Source organism: Felis catus, chromosome D3 (assembly GCF_018350175.1).
Source record: "Felis catus isolate Fca126 chromosome D3, F.catus_Fca126_mat1.0, whole genome shotgun sequence".
Classification (NCBI taxonomy): Eukaryota; Metazoa; Chordata; class Mammalia; order Carnivora; family Felidae; genus Felis; species Felis catus.
In genome coordinates this window covers 54668249-54687012 of record NC_058379.1, presented here as the reverse complement: position 1 = coordinate 54687012, position 18764 = coordinate 54668249, and the positions used below count along the sequence as shown (strand labels likewise).

The 18764-nt window shown below is 34.2% G+C and overlaps 1 protein-coding gene across 8 annotated transcripts in view; it reads left to right on the top strand.

The window, feature by feature from the left end:
* Positions 1–18764, top strand: part of CCDC178 (coiled-coil domain containing 178) — a 497365-nt gene that overhangs the window by 177481 nt on the left and 301120 nt on the right. For all 8 annotated transcript variants that reach the window (XM_045042044.1, XM_045042043.1, XM_045042045.1 and 5 more), the window contains 2 exons: positions 1219–1364; positions 5225–5384. In XM_045042044.1, coding sequence (XP_044897979.1) covers positions 1219–1364; positions 5225–5384 — 306 coding nt within the window. The remainder of the gene's footprint in view (positions 1–1218; positions 1365–5224; positions 5385–18764) is intronic.

Sequence of the window (18764 nt, the reverse complement as noted above, 5' to 3'; positions counted from 1 at the left end):
CTCCATACTTATGTATCTCTTCACACTTTTTTGAGGTGTTGACTTTTCTCCTAGTAATAATATAATATCCTGTTGGGTCTCATTGAACAATCCTAGTCATTCATCTTTCAACCATATTCAGGTATTGAAAATAAACCAAAAACAAACCAACCAACCAACAAACACCCTCATTCCAGAACTTTCAGAAAAAGAAAAAAAAAGGGAGGATATGGAAATTCAAACACAGTACCCAGTGTTGAAAGTCGTGGACAAATAGTGGGTAGGAAAATAAATATAAAAGATTAGCCTTTCTTGAAATCTGTAAGAGCAGAGAAAGAATCAGGGAGCATATGGGGGAAAATGGAGGAAAATAGGAGCAAAGGGAGCAGTTGAAATCTGTGAAATCAGTTGGGGGAGAGTAGCACTAATTAGAAGCAATGCCAGATGTAGGGAACAACATTCTGTAAGTCAGTCATCCAGTCAGTAAATCATTAAGTCAATATACACATCAACAGTCATAAAGGGATCATGCAAAAAATATATGGAAAATAAAATCTTCAGTCTGGAATTGTACAGGCCAGCCTTGGGGAAATGTATTAAATACCAACTTTTTGTGTTTGAATGATCAGGACAATGTATATTCTTGCCTACCTTCAGTGTACACGTTTGAAAAACAGTAACTACATGTTTGCATTTTGAAAGGATGTGCCTTTAAGGTGTGCATGTATGTGGGCGTGTAGAGAGACAGACAAGTTAGTGCAAGGGAGAGAGGGGAAAATGGAGAGAGAGGAAAAGAGATGGGGGGAGAGAGACTGTATACTTCTAACCCATCTTTTAGAAAATCACATCAGGTGTTAACTATGAAGAAGGGAAGGTAAATCTAAGTTGTTGATTATGTTGATAAGAAGTTACTGTTTGCTTTTGATTGTTCACATGGCCAAATGTAATTGTATCCTTAAGTTGCCAGGATATGAAAATTCTAGTATTTAAAATAAAACTTTCTGGGGTGCCTGGGTGGCTCAGTCAGTTAAGCCTCTGACTTCGGCTCAGGTCATGATCTCATGGTTTGTGGATTCGAGCCCCTCATCAGGCTCTGTGCTGACAGCTCGGAGCCTGGAGCCTGTTTCAGATTGTGTGTGTGTGTGTCTCTCTCTCTCTCTCTCTCTCTCAAAGATCAATAAACATTAAAAAAATAATAATAATAAAATAAAATAAAACATTCTTGAATTTGTTTTTCAGGAAAAACGCTCAATGATTTTTAAAGAAATAAAGACCACTAAAAGTAAAACAGTTATTTATCATGCAAAAATAGATCAATTGAATAAGGACTTAAAAGAAAAAGAGAAGGAAAAGAATATTTTGGCTCAGACACTTGAGCAATTAAAGTAAGTATTTAAGTGTTATAAAATATTAAATGTTCAATATATTATTTATAAAAGAGATATGATCAGATTTCCATATTTAAGATTTATTCTTAAAATGATCCATAATTTGCCATCATTATTTGATGTGGAATAAACATGTAATATTTGATAATTTTGGCTTAAGAACATAAGTTGCATTCATTTTTTATTACTCTGATGGGTTTATTCTTATTTGAGTAACTGCAAATATTTATTCTTTCCAAGTAGAAGAACTTTTCTTAATTATGAAATTAATTTTTCCCACTAATTTCAATATTTCTCACTCACATGACATGGTTAATAATATATGGTTTTTCACCCAACTCTTTTGGTAAGTTTTAAGGTAAGCCTTTAGAAATAGATATTCTTTTTTTTTTTTTTCAACGTTTATTTATTTATTTATTTTTGGGACAGAGAGAGACAGAGCATGAACGAGGGAGGGGCAGAGAGAGGGAGACACAGAATCGGAAACAGGCTCCAGGCTCTGAGCCATCAGCCCAGAGCCTGACGCGGGGCTCGAACTCATGGACCGCGAGATCATGACCTGGCTGAAGTCGGACGCTTAACCGACTGCACCACCCAGGCGCCCCTAGAAATAGATATTCTACAAAACCTCATGTAATTTTTTCATATTTATTATGAAAAACCTCTTATGCAGTCCCTTCATTAGTCAGGGGCATACATGACAAGGGTTAATAAGGTCTTTCACTTAGAGAATGACCATAGTCTAAGATCCTTCAGTGTTTCCATAGACCCTTACTTAGAACTTGCATACTCTTCCTTTATTCCTTTTTGTTCTTATTTTCTATTTTATAATACATTGAGAACAGAGCTTGCAGGACTACTGGAAGAATATACATTAGTCACGTTTAGGAATTATAGTTTGATTTAAGTATAATAAGGCTAACATAGCATTAGCAAAATCACAGCCCTTGAGGGATAAAATGTCATGAAAACAGTTGCGCACAGCTTGATTATCATACACTCTAATAGAATCAGGGCATGCTCTCAACAAGGATTTATTTAGCTATTACTATAGGGTAAAAACATATTCAAAATGATCATACAGATTTATCTGAAAAACATTAAATCATATTCAGTATATCATGTAAGAAGGCAAGGAAATATGCTGTTTATTTTGAAAGATATTTATCCACATCATTTAACATCTGTACAAATATGCTGAGGTTCAATGGTGTAAGCTTAAATTTTTTTAATTCTCATTAAACTTGTAAAGTTTTAGTTTAGGAGCTGGTGAATTTCCTTTCTTCAGAATTCTTACCATTTCAGTCCTAACATTTTCGTCTGTTCTGAGGCTAGATTATATTGCCCTTGGGACAAGATTGGTCACCATGTCCCAGTGAATCAGTTCCCTCTCTAAACTTGACAAAAGTCTGCCTTCTCACAGGAAAAGGAGAAAAAGAATAGCTGAAGCTGTGACATTATTGACAGATCTATTAATTAACAATAATGATGGGTAATGTCAAGTAATATTTAAAGTTAGCATTAATTGACCTCTCAACGTACCAGATACTCTGTGGGCAGTCTGGGTTCTTTATCTGATCCAGTTCTCACAACAAATCTTTAAATTATATAATAACATTCTTAAAAGAATACTGAGGAAACAAGCTGAGGGAAATTAGTTGACTGCCGTAACATTGTACAGCTAATTAGTGGTAGAACCAGCTCTGGTTTAGGTCCATCTTATTCCAAAGTGGTGCTCTTACGGCTGTGCACGTTGACTCCCTAAACTAGGATTGGAAAGGAAGATTATTGCAGATAAACTGTATTAGCAATAGTCTACTGGTACTTTCAGTTGGTGACTGTATCAAGCTAATCATTCTTTATGAGAACTTACAGTGTGCCTAGTGCCAGACACTGAGAAGGACAAAGAAATGACAAATGAGAAAGAGAACCTTCAGGTATCTAAAGATAATTTAGCAACACAAGCTTGCATGTGCAAAACTACTAAAATATGGTGATAAGAATAATAACAAAGCTATCCTTGGCTCTAATTTTTACACCTGTTTCTTAATTAGGATGTGAAAGGATTTAAACCAGACCCATAGGACCTCAGAGTTTATTCCTTTTATCACTGGGAGAAAGGAAACACTATTTTCATGCATAGATATACATATAATCATATAGCCTATGTAATGTATGCATTTGTGTATGTGCCTATATGTGTATGTGTGTATATATATATGTATATATATACATATATGTATGTATATATGTATACGCATATACATATGTATATACACATGTATATATACATACATATGTATATATGTATATATACATATACATGTATGTATGTATTTACATATGTATGTATACATATACATGTATGTGTATATACACATATACATATGTATATGTGTATACATATATGTGTATGTATACATATGTATACACACATGTATATATACATGTATGTATACATGTATATGTACATACATATATATGTATACATATACATGTGTATGTGTATGTGTATACATATGTATACATACATGTGTGTATACATGCATATGTATGTATATATGTATGTATATACACGTATGTATACATGTATATGTGTATATATGTATATGTATGTATATGTATATGTATGTATATATGTATATATATACATATATACATATATATGTATATGTATATTTATAATTAACTAAATGCTCTGTTGAAAATAATCCAGTCAAAAAATACTTAGTGTAGGGAACAAAGTATATGTGGTCAATATATAGTGATATTTGCTGGGAGCAACTGTGGGAGTATTTTGGTTCTGGTCATACTAGCTCTTTCCTGTGTGAATTTCCCCAGTATTCTATGTTCCATAATGTCAAGGGTTGTTGTTGTATTAAATGAGGTATTATATTCAAAGCACTTTAACATTTCAGTCCCTCAAAAACTTTAGTCCTGCTGCTATTTTAGCTAATTGTGCAGAGGATTCAGTTTTCTATACCAGCAGAGGTAAAAACAACTGTGGGTAACGTAAGACTGTGTGGAGCTTTTGCAGCTGCTTATTCTGTATTCTGCGTTACTGATCAACTCTGGCAATTATTTCTAAAGCATATTTGTTTTGCAGTATTGTATTAACCACTTTTTGATGCTTTTTCTACTTATATTATTCCTTATTTAAAGAAAAATCACTTAATCTCTGTGTCAGTATATACTTAGTTGCAAAGGACAAAATGCACACACACACACACACACACACACACAGAACACATTCTCACAACAGCTTAAACTAAACAATAGGGAAATGTGTCATATTATAGAACAGGGGCTCTTAGGCAGGGTCAGCTGCAGGGTTGGTGATCCAGGAGATCAACACTAGGTACTCAGTTTTTTCTCTCTCCTCTATGCCCATTGTCTTCAGGTTTGAAAACATGACTCACTCACATTTAGTGGATGGGAGCCTTTTGTACATGGAATTAGGTCCTTGCCTTTCGTCTTATTAGGCTATATTAATACATATCTTCATTCCTGAATAATCAGCCACATGCTAGTCTAATCTAATTATACTTAATCTAATTAGAATGTATTTTTGGGGTTATGTGCTGCATGGAGGAGGGGTTCTTTTGGAGAGGCATGCTGGGTAGGCAACCAAGAATATCCACTAAATTTCTCTAGAGATTTTCTCTAGAGATTTTCTCCCAACTGGATCGTTTAGAAGTAGCTCTATGGAGATATGCCTATGGAAAAGATTAGGGATCTTTCCAAAGCCCTTCAGTTCTAAGACTTTTAAATACTGGCTCTTTAAAACTGTATCACAAATGTATTTCAGAAAATAAAATATGAATTGGTCAGTGGCAAATACAATTCTTTCTTCATAGGAACCACTATATAACTACAAAATATAAAAAGGAATATGCACAAGCTGTGTTTGATCAGCTCGTAAGTGAGAAAAAAACCTGTGAAGAGAGACTCTATGAAGAAGAACAGAGATACAGAACACTCATTACCATGAGGCAAAAAACTCTGGCAGATATTAAAGTGAGTATTATTTTTGGACTGTCTTAAAATGAAGGAAATGTAGTGATAGTTAAACTAGCAGCTAGTTTGAGGCACTCGTTTTTCATATTGAAGTGGTAATGATGTTCAAATTTTAAAAATGAATCCGTTAGTGCAATCAATGTAATTTCTTATTTTTTCTTCTAAGTAATTATAATATATTCATATACCATATTGTGCTTTTTAATGCATTTTATGTGCACTCTCATTGTGTCATTGTACAAATCTTCCTTGACTTGCGAGTAGGTTATATTCTGATAAACTCATCGTGAGTTGAAAATATTGTTGTCAAAAATGCATTTAATATACCTAACCTCCCAGCATCATAACTTAGCCTAGCCTACCTGAAATGTGCTCAGAACCCTTACATTAGCCTACAGTTGGGCAGAATCATCTAACACAAAGCCTATTTTATAGTAAAGTGTTGGATATCTCATGTAATTTATTGAATACGGTACTGACAGTGAAAAACAGGATGGTTGTGTGGGGAAAGACTGACTGTTAAGTATATCAGTTGTTTACTCTCAGGATCACATGGCTGACTGGGGGCTGGGGTTTGCTGTCCCTGCCCAATATCACGAGACAGTATCCTATCCCAAATCACTAGCCTGGGAAACAATCAAAATTCAAAATTCTCAGTATGGTTTGTACTGAATGCATATTGCTTTTGCACCAATGTAAAATAAAAAAAAAAATTATAAGTGGAACCATTGTAAGTCAGGGACCTTCTGTACTTCACTTTATTTTGAAGTCTACTGGTGTAAAAGTACAATTTATATTTATTCTAGAGCCATTATTACACCTTTAATGGGAGATGTGGGGATAGTTACATTTTATTTCTGAATGAACACACTTTGATTGTTTACCAACCACTTTTTTGAAAAAGGAGAATATTTCATGCTCTTTTCCTTTAGAAAAGTTTTCCATAGATTTTAATTGCCCTGTAAACTTGGAAACAGAAATCATATGATACATATTTTTGGATCTGAAGTTTAAGATTTCTAAAGCTATTCATACTAAATTTTTTATATAGAATATGAGTAAATGGTACACATTTAATTAAGGGATTCCTCTCCTATTTTATATTTTGGATTAGTTTCTGATACATTTAATTATAATAATGAATGCCATGACTTTTTCAATATATTTATAAACATGGCTTATTTTTAAGAGGCCAAATGGTAAATTACTTCTGAAAAATCATTCTACTGCATCTTATTACAACTATTTCTGCAAAACTTTTAAAGATATATTTAATATCACAATATACTTTTTAAAGCTATTTTTGGTCCTGATATTAATATATCCAATTATTATATATATCCATATACTCAATTACTTTTTACATTTCAAAGAAATTATCTAAACCATTTTTAAAAATTGGAGCAAATATACATTAAGCAAGTATGTCAGTGAATGCACATACCATCTTTCATGTTATTTCTGTGATCCTCCCTGTAGAAAAGTATTAATAAAAGAACAATACAGGGCACCTGAGTGGCTCAGTCAGTTGAGCATCCGACTTCAGCTCAGGTCATGATCTCGCTGTTTGTGGGTTCAAGCCCAGCATAAAGCTCTGTGCTGACAGCGTGGAGCCTGCTTGGGATTCTGGGTTTCCCTTTCTCTCTGCCCCTCCCTGCTTGTACTCTGTCTCTCTCTTTTAAAAATAAAAACATTTTAAAAACAAATAAAAAATAAAAGGACAATAGAGGTGCCTGGGTGGCTCAGTCTGTTGAGTGACCAACTCTTGTTTGCGGCTCAGGTCAGGATCTCACTGTTCGTGGGATTGAGCCCCATGTCAGGCTCTGTGCTGGCAGCACGGAGCCTGCTTGGGATACTTTCTCTCTCTGCCCCTCCCTCTCCCCCACTTACTCTTTCTCTCTGAAAATAAATAAGTAAGCTTAAAAAAAGAATAATAGTTTTATTAACAATAGTGTTAAGTAATATTCTTCCATTTTAAATAATGACCTTTACATAGAAAAAGGGTATTTTAGGGGGAGGGGGCCTAACAATATGAAAATAATTGGTGCCATCTAGTGGCAATAAATGATGCCTTCTTTTGGAGAAGTTCCTGAAACATTGATGGCTAAATCTCAAGATTTGTGATGTATGAATGGACTGGGGAGGCTTAGATGTAAATGCACCCCTCAAAAAGAGAAGGCTTAAGTTATTTACTGGTTTAAGCATCATTCTCCACCTCATATTTTATCACAGCAGTAGAATTAGCTGTTTGAATTCAACCACATTTTCCAATCGTCCTAGTGCTGAGAACACAGTGGGATCTCAATAATCATTTATTGACTGGCATTTCAGCACTTTAATGGAACAATAATAATTAGTGAAATGGCAAAATATGGTCAGCAGGAGAGAGACAAAGAAAAAATCCTGTATAACTAGCCTCTCAGAAATTGAGATTTGTATTTTTTTTTCATCCAAAATCTTGTCTCTGCCTTTGCATTCCGAAATGCACCTACCTCCACCCACTTGTCACATCACCTGGCGTTGTGTTTTGTTCTTAGCACCAATCTTTCTCTGACCTTGTTTTGTTCATTCATTTTTGTTTGTTTGTTGTCTGCCTGCATCTTGCAATACTAATGTATTGTCAGTGAGATTTTCTGCCACATTCTTCTCTGTATCCTATAAGCTCAGAATTATGCCTAGCATAAGGGAGGCACTCAATGAATACTCATTGAATGACTGAATGAATAAATGGATGAACATATGCTTTTTTGGTAATTTTGCTGTCCACATGCATGATAATGCCTGAAAGCAGGAGCATTTCAGGGACATTTTCCATACTGCGCCAGCCTGATACTTTAGTTGAATACTCATGCTGCATGCGAGAGCTGATTTCTCCCTTTCTTTCTCTTTCTCATTCTGTCTTTTTCTCCTTGATAATTCATGAGACATTTGCCCTCTAGTCTTTCCTTGTAGGTGAAATGGTTAAATTCTCTATTGCTTTCTAGCAATTAAGGATTCTGATAAATATCTGAATAATACTTCTTAAATAATCTTAAATTTATATGAAATTGCCTCTTATCAACTCTCAGATAGTTCTTTGTTATGCATTTGCCATATGTGATCAGAAGCATAGAGTTTGAACATGCCTAGTTTAGAAATTGATATATCTTACATCAGTGACACTATGATTCTGATCAGTTATTGGCATTAAATAGTGGAAAGAATGTGATTCTTCACAGAAAACTATTCTCATCCCTATTTAGAAATTGGATGAAGTAAAAATTTGTAAACATGTATGTAATATGAAGCATTCCTAAAAAGAAACAAATTTTATTAGGCATGATTATAAATACGGTATTACTAATCTGGGGTGTCCCCTCTGGGCAAAAGAATTGATCACAATTATGGATCATCTGAATAAATCATTTAATAAAAGCATATAAAATCCACAGTAGAACTAACTGGGGATGTAAGAAAACATGCCATAGAATTAGAACTACAAACAGACAATAAAATGGTTTAAGAAAAAAATTATATACAAACTTCAGATAGAATACAATGTGGTTCTGGAGTTAAATTCAACCTTTTTTGGTTTATATAGTTCCGTATCAGATATAGTTAAATGAAAGATATTTTAATGTTAAATGGAGTTTTAACTGCCTATAGTTTGCAAATACAATTAAGATGATAATGTCACTATACCATACCGATCAAAGTACTATAGCTCTCGCTACTGATCTTCCTTTTTGTTACTAGAAAAATCCAAACAAAACTGGAGTTTCAGGTTATTTTAATCTTTAATTTTAATTTTAATCTATTATTAGCCGTCCTCAGAAGTCCCACTGCTTTTCTATGTCAGTGCCTTTCTCTAGTGATTTTTCTATAATCTTGCTCTCCTTTCTATAATTTAGGGTATGATATGAGAAGGGTATAATGGTCTATATTGGATCATTGGCAGAGAGACCAGTTTCCAAATTGAATTCTATAAGACACAATCCCCTAATACTTTGTAGAGTTTATCAGTTTTTATTTTGCCTCATATTTTTTACTCTCAGGAAATATTTACAGCAGTCCCATATTTGGCTATTAAATCACTTCTTGACCCTTTCATGTGGAAAATTCTTAGCTTAATACAGAGGCAGTGATTCATTGCCTCATTAGACAGCCAGGTACAGAAATAGTACAAATAAGAAGCAAATTTAATCTCTGAGAAAATTTTAAAGATTACTACAGTTTAAAAAATTATTCTCCCAGTTTCCACTGATCCCTTCTTCATTCACACAACTAGTTTATGAGTACTGTGTTCAGGGCATTCAGTGTTGGGTGACTACAACCCTAGCCTCAATTTTAAAGATTCAATCAGCAGAAAGAGGGAAGATGTAAAAAACAAACTTGAATATAGTAACAACATTCAAATTACAAACAATAAATTGTGTCCCTGGCCCACTGACCTGATACATTAGGTATGATTAAAATAAAATAAAAACAAATTACATATTCTGTGGTCTTAATAGTGGGAAATGAATGTGTGAAAAACCTGGGAACATTTAAAAGAACTGACCAATGGACCTCATAAGCAAGAATAATTTGCCTTAATGTTAATTTTCTTGCTACCAAAAGATTTTAAATTAACATGAAAGTTTTAAAAGTTGGAAACATGGTTTGCATAATTAATATTTTTAATAATTCTAGTAGGATTAAGCATCAGTCACATGTAATCATATTAATTAGGTTCATCATATTGCTTTTTTAAAGCTGCTTGTTCAAATCCATGCTCTCTTGAGGTATGAACATTTTAATTTGAGGACTGGTAGCAAAAGAGTACTAATTTTATACTGGGGAACACTTCAAGTGTTCAAGCACAGACCCAGTGCGGCAATGATCGTAGGTACTTAGAAATCAGGAGAGAATAACACTATAATGTAAAGGAAAGACGTAGCATGGGTATAAGTAACTCCCAAATATAAATTTAATGTGTTTTGAATGTTTGCTCAGAGCATGATCCATTAAACAAGGCAAAATCCTCTCTTTTTTTTGCATCTCTCCAACATCATGTTACATCTTGCAGATATGTCCCAGAATTTCTACTAACAGTTTGTTAAAGGACTATACATGAAGTTTGAATAGGCTTTTTTCTCCCCAACTACCTAGAGACATCTATTAAAATCACTTGGCCATAATCCACCTCAGTTTTTCTATGCATTGTTTTTTTTTTTTTACATGGATGTGATAATACTCTATGAACACGCGTTGGATGTTATGATTTTTCCAAGTAACATTAATTTCCTGGTGGGGCTGCCACTTTTGAAATACCTTTCCCCCACTGCAGAGTAATAGCATAAATATATGTTTTTCTCTTTTGATCAATTAAAGTAATTATAGTATGAGTTTCCAAATATCCGATTACATACTTAAGTATACCTAATTGGTTATGCTTTATTAAAACTGTAATTCATTACTGGATTCAATTTGCAGCCATTTAATGCTGAACATCTAATTGGTCTATAGTTCTTCTGTTTTGTACTGTGTTCAAGATATTAGTGTCAGAGATTTAGTAGAGTTGTTCGAATGAAATAAGAAGGTTTTCTCTTCTTTCTATGTTAAATAGCATAACACATTTCAGTTCCTTAAAATTTTGAGGAATTTTACTATGATACTATCAAGATATGTGAAGAGTTAGAGATTTTACTTCACTTGCAAACTAACAAATTAGCCTGCCATAGTTTCACAAATGATGCAGAAGGCATGAAACTTCTAGGTGAGAAGCAAAGATTTTATTATTTGCTACACAGCAGCAGTGTGAGCTTCATGTTTAAATAGGTTCACCTTGGCTCCAAGTCTCATGGGATAATGGGAAAGTGGTCCAGGTGGATGCTGCATACACAAGGAATCTTTATCACAGCTGATGAACTTGGAATGTAGGAAAGCCCCAGTTTTATAAGGGAGCTTCTAACAAACGTGTCCAGCCTTTGCCCCAGAGGAAGGCATTCCATTTGCCATGCAGACAATCTTGAAAAGGCGGTTCTGGATAAAAACTGTCAGAAGAAGTACACAAATAAACATGATGGTGAGTGCCCCCCAGTACATATTATCTGAGCTTAACTCTTTTCTGGAGAAAAACATTTTAACATTTATTCAGTCCATTTTTTTGCTTTTTGCATGATTAATGTTTTCTAATTCTTGAGCCAATATTTGAAAGTTATATTTTTCTAGAAAAAAATCATTTTAATGAGGTTTTCAAATTTATTAAGTTGTATGAAATATGTATTTTTTCATTTCTTCTGCTTCTGTAGTTATGTTCTTTTCTTATGCATTAGGCTTTTCTTTTTTTTTTCTTTTCCTTGATTGACCTTGTTAAATTTTTGCCTTATGATTGTTTTCCCACCCAAATTCTGATTTATTCATGATGATTAATTATTTTTGTTCTCCAAATCATTAGTTTTAGCTTTTTTCTTTGTTACTCTTTTTGATTGATTTTTGTAATTTTGTTTCTTTTTCTTTTCTAACAAGTTGAATTGAATACTTTAGTGTTTTCTTTCTCACTTGCAGTGAAGAACAAACTTGAAAAATGATCAAGTATTTCCTGAATGCAATTATGGCAATTTTAATATATTGTGCTCCTTGACATTGGTCTTGGCAATGATTTTTTTGCATATGAACACCAAAAGCACAGGAAACAAATGCAAAAATAAGCTAGGACTACATCAAACTGATAAGCTTCTCCACAGCAAAAGAAATAATACATAAATTGAAAAGACAGCCTACTAAATATGAGAAAATATTTGCAAAGTATATCTCTGATATGGGATTAATATCCAAAACACATAAGTAACTCATATAACTCAGTGGCAACAAACAAACAAAATAATAAATAAAGAAAAAACAGAAGTAATCCAATGAAAAATGGGCAAAGGACCTGAGTAGACATCTTCCCAAAGAAGTATATAGATAGTCAACAGATAAATGAAAATGTGCTCAACATCACTAAACATCAGGGAAATGCAAGTTAAAACCACAGTGAGATGTCATCTCTTGCCTGTTAGGATGTCATTTATAAAAATTACGAGAGATAGCAAGTATTGGTAAGGAGGTAGAGAGAAGGGAACCCTATATATTATTAGGGGAAATGTGGAAATTAGTGGAAATTAGTGGAAATTATTAGTGGTACAGCCATTATGGAAAACATTGTGGAGATTGTTTTAAAAATTAAAAATTCAAATCCATTAATTCAGCAATGTCATTTCTAAGTAAATATCTGAAGGAAACAATCAGTATCTGAAAGAGATAGCTGCACTGTCATGTTTATTGCAGCATTATTCATAATAATCAACATATGGAAACAATCTGAGTGTCTGTCAATGGATGAACAGATAAAAACACGTTGTATTTATGTATCAGTGATCTAGATAAATAGATATAATGGTAACCATTCCATAGATAGTGCAGTATTTTTCAGTCATGAGAAAGAATGAAATCCTGCCATTCACAATAAGATAGATAAATCTAGGAGATATTATGCGAAGTGAAATAAGCCAGACAGAGAAATAAGCCAGCCAGATATGATCTCACTTGTTTGTGGAATCTTAAAAAAGTTGAACACGGAGAATAGAATGGTGGTTATCTGGGGTCAGGGTGGGGGTAAAATGGGGGAGATGCTGGTCAAAGGCTACAAGCCTTATAAGATGAATAAATTTTGGAGATCTAATGTATTGAATGGTAACTAGAGGTAATAGTACTGAATTATATACTTGAAATCAGCTAAGAGAGTAGATCTTAAGCATTCTTACCATATATACACACAAAAAGGTAATTACATGAGATGATGGTTGTTTTAATCAACCTGATGATGGTAATCATTTCACTATGTATGCATATATCAAATCATCACATTGCTCATTTTAAATATATACAGGTTTAGTTATCAATTAAACATTAACAGAGCTAGGGAAAAATAAAATTCTGTTAAAAGCTTTTGTTTAATCTGCATGGGACCATCAGACAAGATCACTGCAACTTTTGCTTCACAGATTACTTATGAGCAAATAAATTAAATGAAATGTTTAGTTCAATGTGAATTAATTTGTGGATTTCGCTTTATATAATTTCTAGATTATGTTATTCAGTGCATAGAGACTCACAATTATTAAATGACCATTTTGTTATTTTTTAATATAATGATATCTTTCTCTTATGTATTGCTATGCAGTTAATATTCTCAACACCTCTTTTTGTTAGACCAACTTAATTTTGCATTTTATTATTAAGTATCCTGACTTATGTTTTAGATGTTCATTTGTAATATTTATAGAGCAATATTTAGGATAATTTTGCTTTTCAATCCATTCTGCTTTAGTAATTTAATTTATATGATAGTTTTATTGGTTCTTGCTTCTGCCATCTTGCTTAATGTTTTCTGTGGTGATACTACCTTTCTCCTTTTGTCATTATTACTTTTTTGGCATATTGACTATTGTGGTTTGATTTTATTGCTTTTAATAATATAAAATGGAAACATTCTACTTTTAATTATATCACTGTTTCAAAATTCCATCTAAATGTGCTCATATATTAGTAATGCAGATAAACAGGGAAAAAGCTAAGAATGTAGGTCCGGGGATATATCATGAAGACCGACTTGAAAAGTTTACACTTAATTTGTAAAGCAGTAGGAGGCATGGGGAATTTTCCAGGAATACAGTGTGCTCAGAGATAGGCTATAGCAAGATTGAATTAAACAGCATTATATAAGATGAACTGAAGTGAAATGAAAACATAAGTTACAGATATAAATTGTGAGAAAATACTTCTGCAATTAAAGAGAAGTAATGAAACACTGATGGAGCAGGAATGAGGATTATAGACTTCACAGAGACTGATGTCAAATTGCGTATGATGCACACAAAAAAAGAACAGAATATATAGAAGGTGGGATGATACTGGTTGACTGCAAAAAATATGGTGGCATTTATATAAAAAGAACTGTTGATGACTGGCTTTGCTGAGAAGTAATCTGTCTTGGACGTGGTAGAGACTATGTAAGTGGAAGCATGTATACCTAATCACCATGTGGGATAGAATTTGAGAGAAAGAGCAGAAATGGATTGAGTAGACGATCAGTGAATCAGCTACTGTATTAATCATTGAAGCCATGGGAGCTCATGCAAGCTTTGAAGAAAAGTGTTGGAGAATATCTGAGAGCAGAACCTGGGCATGCAAGTTGTTAAATGATTATCTCTCAGCATTTTTATATTCTGCTTGGTGACCACTGGGGCTAGGGCTCTTCAGACTACATTTTTCCTTTGTTACATGCCTCTTAATTAGGTTCTGCCAGTATGGGGCACTAGAGGGAGATTAAAAGGTTGAAGGAGGAAGAAATGTGTTCTTTTCCTGCCTGCTTCCTGAGGGCTTTCTGTCATCTTGCACGTCCTGTCAGCTTTATCCTAGAAATGCATATTCACCTGAAATTAGTAGTTCATGTCCATAGATGGCTATGCCTGAATACAACTTGGCTGTTAGGAAAGCATCAATGACAGAAAGAGTAGTATCAGATTGGTAGAGGCAGAAGATTAAATGTAATAATAGTGAACGGAGCAAGAGCATTGAAAGAAATTGGGAAAGGCAATTTTAGAATACTCTTTCAAGAGCTTTGGTAATAAAATAATTTGTATATTTCTATTTATTTGTTTGCAAATTGCAAGGCCCAGGTATATTTTCTAGCAAAGGGGAAAGAGAGAAGATTGAGGGAGAGATTGTATTATATGTTGTATTATGCAGTTTTACTCAAATATTTGGTTCCCATTCCAACTGCGGATGCTTTTGAGGGAGAGAATGATATTTCACTCAAATGAGTACTTCCAGAGTCCATCAGATGTCTAGGACATAATAAGTGCTCAACATTTGTTTAGTTGAAATACAGATGAAGTGATGTGGCTCCTAAAAGGGTAAGTATAAAGAGTGAGATTTATATTTCAGTTTACTTTGACAAGGATAAAGAAAACTGTTACCTTCTTTCTTTTTCTTTTCTTTTCTTTTCTTTTCTTTTCTTTTCTTTTCTTTTCTTTTCTTATCCTCTCCTTTTCTTTTCTTTTCTTTTCTTTTCTTTTCTTTTCTTTTCTTTTCTTTTCTTTTCTTTCAAAGTTACATATATGTCAAGTGTCAGAATCTGGGTGAGATTCTGAGCATCTTGAATGAAAGGTAACATTTGTTCCCAATTAATTTCACTGACCAATGGTGAAGAAACAGGTCCAAGTTAAAATTAGGTACAACAACTTCTTTTCTTGAATTAAGCACAGAATTCTTTAGAACCCAGAAAGAAGAGCTTGAAGGAAATCTTAAGACAGCTTGCAAAAGTGATAATAACAGAACTAAGTCTTGGACGGTGGTAACAAATTAGTCAAAGAAAGAATACTTCAAGTAGTAAAAACAATTGGAAAAAAAGACAGACAGGTATCAAAAAATAACCATGCATTTAGGGAATGGCGTGTATTTTACTATGCTTGAAGGTCAGATGAAGACCATACTGGTATGAGCCACATAACCAAAGTTGTGAATGTCACACTATGGAGTTTAGGTTTTAGGTCATGAATAATTTTCAAAAGAATAACAAAGCTACCATAGCAGCTGAGGAACATTCCACTAAAATTAGCAGAGATTTCCATTGGTCTGCTGTCCACTGGTCTACCTTGGTGTGGTGCTAATGGACCAAAGATGGATTGAGATATTATTCCTGTCAGCAGTTAGAGTTGAGAAGGATTTAAGGTGCTTATGAAACTGGGCTCAGAAGACTGTGCTGTCAAAGAGCCTTGTCTTTTTACCCCAGTGTGATGAAGTGAATGTTTCTTTTTCTTTGTATTCCGTGATGTATAGCAAGGTTGGAAATAATTGCTTACATATAATAAATTGGAGAGGAACAAGTGATTTTGGATGCAGTGATACCAACTAAGAATTTAGTCGTGAAATGATAAGGCTCTAGTAAGATGGAAGGATGAATTCCCGATAATTGTTTCTTTTTTTTAAGTTTTTATTTCGATTCCAGTTAACGTACAGTGTAATATCTGGTGTACATTGTAGTGATTCAACACTTCCATACATCACCCAATGCTCATCACAAGTGCACTCTTTAATGCCCGCCACCTCTTTAACTCATCTCCCACCACCTCCCCTCTGGCCACAATCAGTTTGTTCTCTATAGTTAAGAGTGAGTTTCTTGGTTTCTCTCTCTCTCTCTCTCTCTCTCTCTCTCTCTCTCTCTCTCTTTCTTTGCTTATTTGTTTTGTTTCTTAAATCCCTCATGTGAGTAAAAACATATGTTATCTGTCTTTCTCTGATGGACTTTCTTCACTTAGAATAATACTCTCTAGCTCCGTCCATGTCACTGCAAATGGCAGGAATTCATTTTTTATATGGCTGAGTAACATTCTATTTTATAATATTTTTATAATCTAATTATAAAATCTCATTCTATTTTATAATCCTCAGATATAGGATTCGGGTTCAGTTTAGAGCCAGAAGAAGAGTTAGGGTTAGGTTTAGGGCCAGCGCAAGGGTATATGCTTATTATCCTGCAGTTCAGAGACCTCTCCAGAGAGAGAAGTTTATGGTTATGGTTATGGTTAGGGGTTAGTGGTTATAGGTTAGGGGTTAGGGTTTCAGTTAGGATTAGGTTTAGAGCTAGGGTTAGGAATTTCAGATAATTTTTTGAGTTAATATAGGCAGAACTTAATGACTATTTGGCTAGATGATGAGAAAAATAATTTAAATATGTATCAAGTTCTGACTCTGACAACAGAATGGTGATGTCAGCATCCAAAAATATGGACTGAGGAATGGTTTGGAAACTAGATTAGTCAAATTTGAGATATAGGAGCTACATGGAATCCAGTGTCAGTGAATGTAAGAATCTGGAACTAAAGGAACAAGAGTTTGAACAAAGATATAGTTGTATAAGCTATAAGCATATACATTGCATCAGAAGCTTCAGGAAATATTTAGTAATGCTAAGAATATTGAGAAGAAAGATGAAGACACACTCCTGGTTGGATGATTATGATATGGAAAAAGTAGCAAGAATAGAAGAAGCAAGGGCAGAGGCTATAGTCAGAAAGAGAGATATAAGAGTTTATATCTGTGGTGCCATTCTAGATGATAACAAAGTCAGAAGGGTGTCCATGGGTATGAATTGTTAATGGGACGTAGAATTGAAGTTAACTAGATTTGAGTAAGTCCATAAACTCTAAGATTAAAGTGTTGGATAAGTTATCCAGATAGATATTGAAGTAAAACAGAATGAGGATGGAACATAGGAAAGACAGGAAGAGAAGACTGAGTCCCACAGGCCAAAGTTCTTTCCCTAGTGTGAGAAAATGACTAGAAAATCATTAAATGACAGTGCAAAAGGGTGAAGGAAGGTTTATATTCTTAAGGGTATAAGATTGTATTCTTTATGACAAATGATTATGTTCTTTTATAAAAAAATTTTTTGGGGCGCCTGGGTGGCGCAGTCGGTTAAGCATCCGACTTCAGCCAGGTCACGATCTTGCGGTCCGTGAGTTCGAGCCCCGCGTCGGGCTCTGGGCTGATGGCTCAGAGCCTGGAGCCTGTTTCCGATTCTGTGTCTCCCTCTCTCTCTGCCCCTCCCCCGTTCATGCTCTGTCTCTCTCTGTCCCAAAAATAAGTAAACGTTGAAAAAAAAAATTAAAAAAAAAATTTTTTTTAACATTTATTTATTTTTGAGAGACAGAGAACGAGCAGGGGAGGAACAGAGAGAGAGGGAGACACAGATTCTGAAGCAGGCTCCAGGCTCTGAGCTGTCAGCACAGAGACCAACATGGGGCTCGAACCCACAAACCATGAGATCATGACCTGAACCAAAGTCAGTTGCTTAACCGACTGAGCCACCCAGGCGCCCCCAAATGATTATGTTCTTTAATCAGTATAAAACTCAAAGAGTATTTTTACATGAGCATGGAGAAATAATGGTTTGAAAGCAATAATGGAGACCTAGGATTATGCTAGTTTCAACTAGACCCTGTAATATGTAAGTCCTTGTGAAATTAATATTCTTTAATTCAGTCCCAGGTTTAGTTAATGCAAACAGTTTTATTCAGTGTTGTGTAATGAGAATGAAATGCAATCTGAACTTGTTTACCAATGAGTAGCACTTCCAGAGTTCACTTTGGAAATGTTTAAGCTGAGATAATGGTTAGGTGCAATTAATAGGTGTATATTGAGTGCCTATTACCTAAAATACGCTAGTCTAGATGCTGAGGGTTACTGGAATAAAGGATAGTCTTCAACTCTGAGAATTTTACTATACAGAGGAAGGAATCATAGCTTTATTTTAACAGGTTTTGATAATTAGAGACAGAATCAAAGGAACAGAGAGAGACTGTTAAAATACAA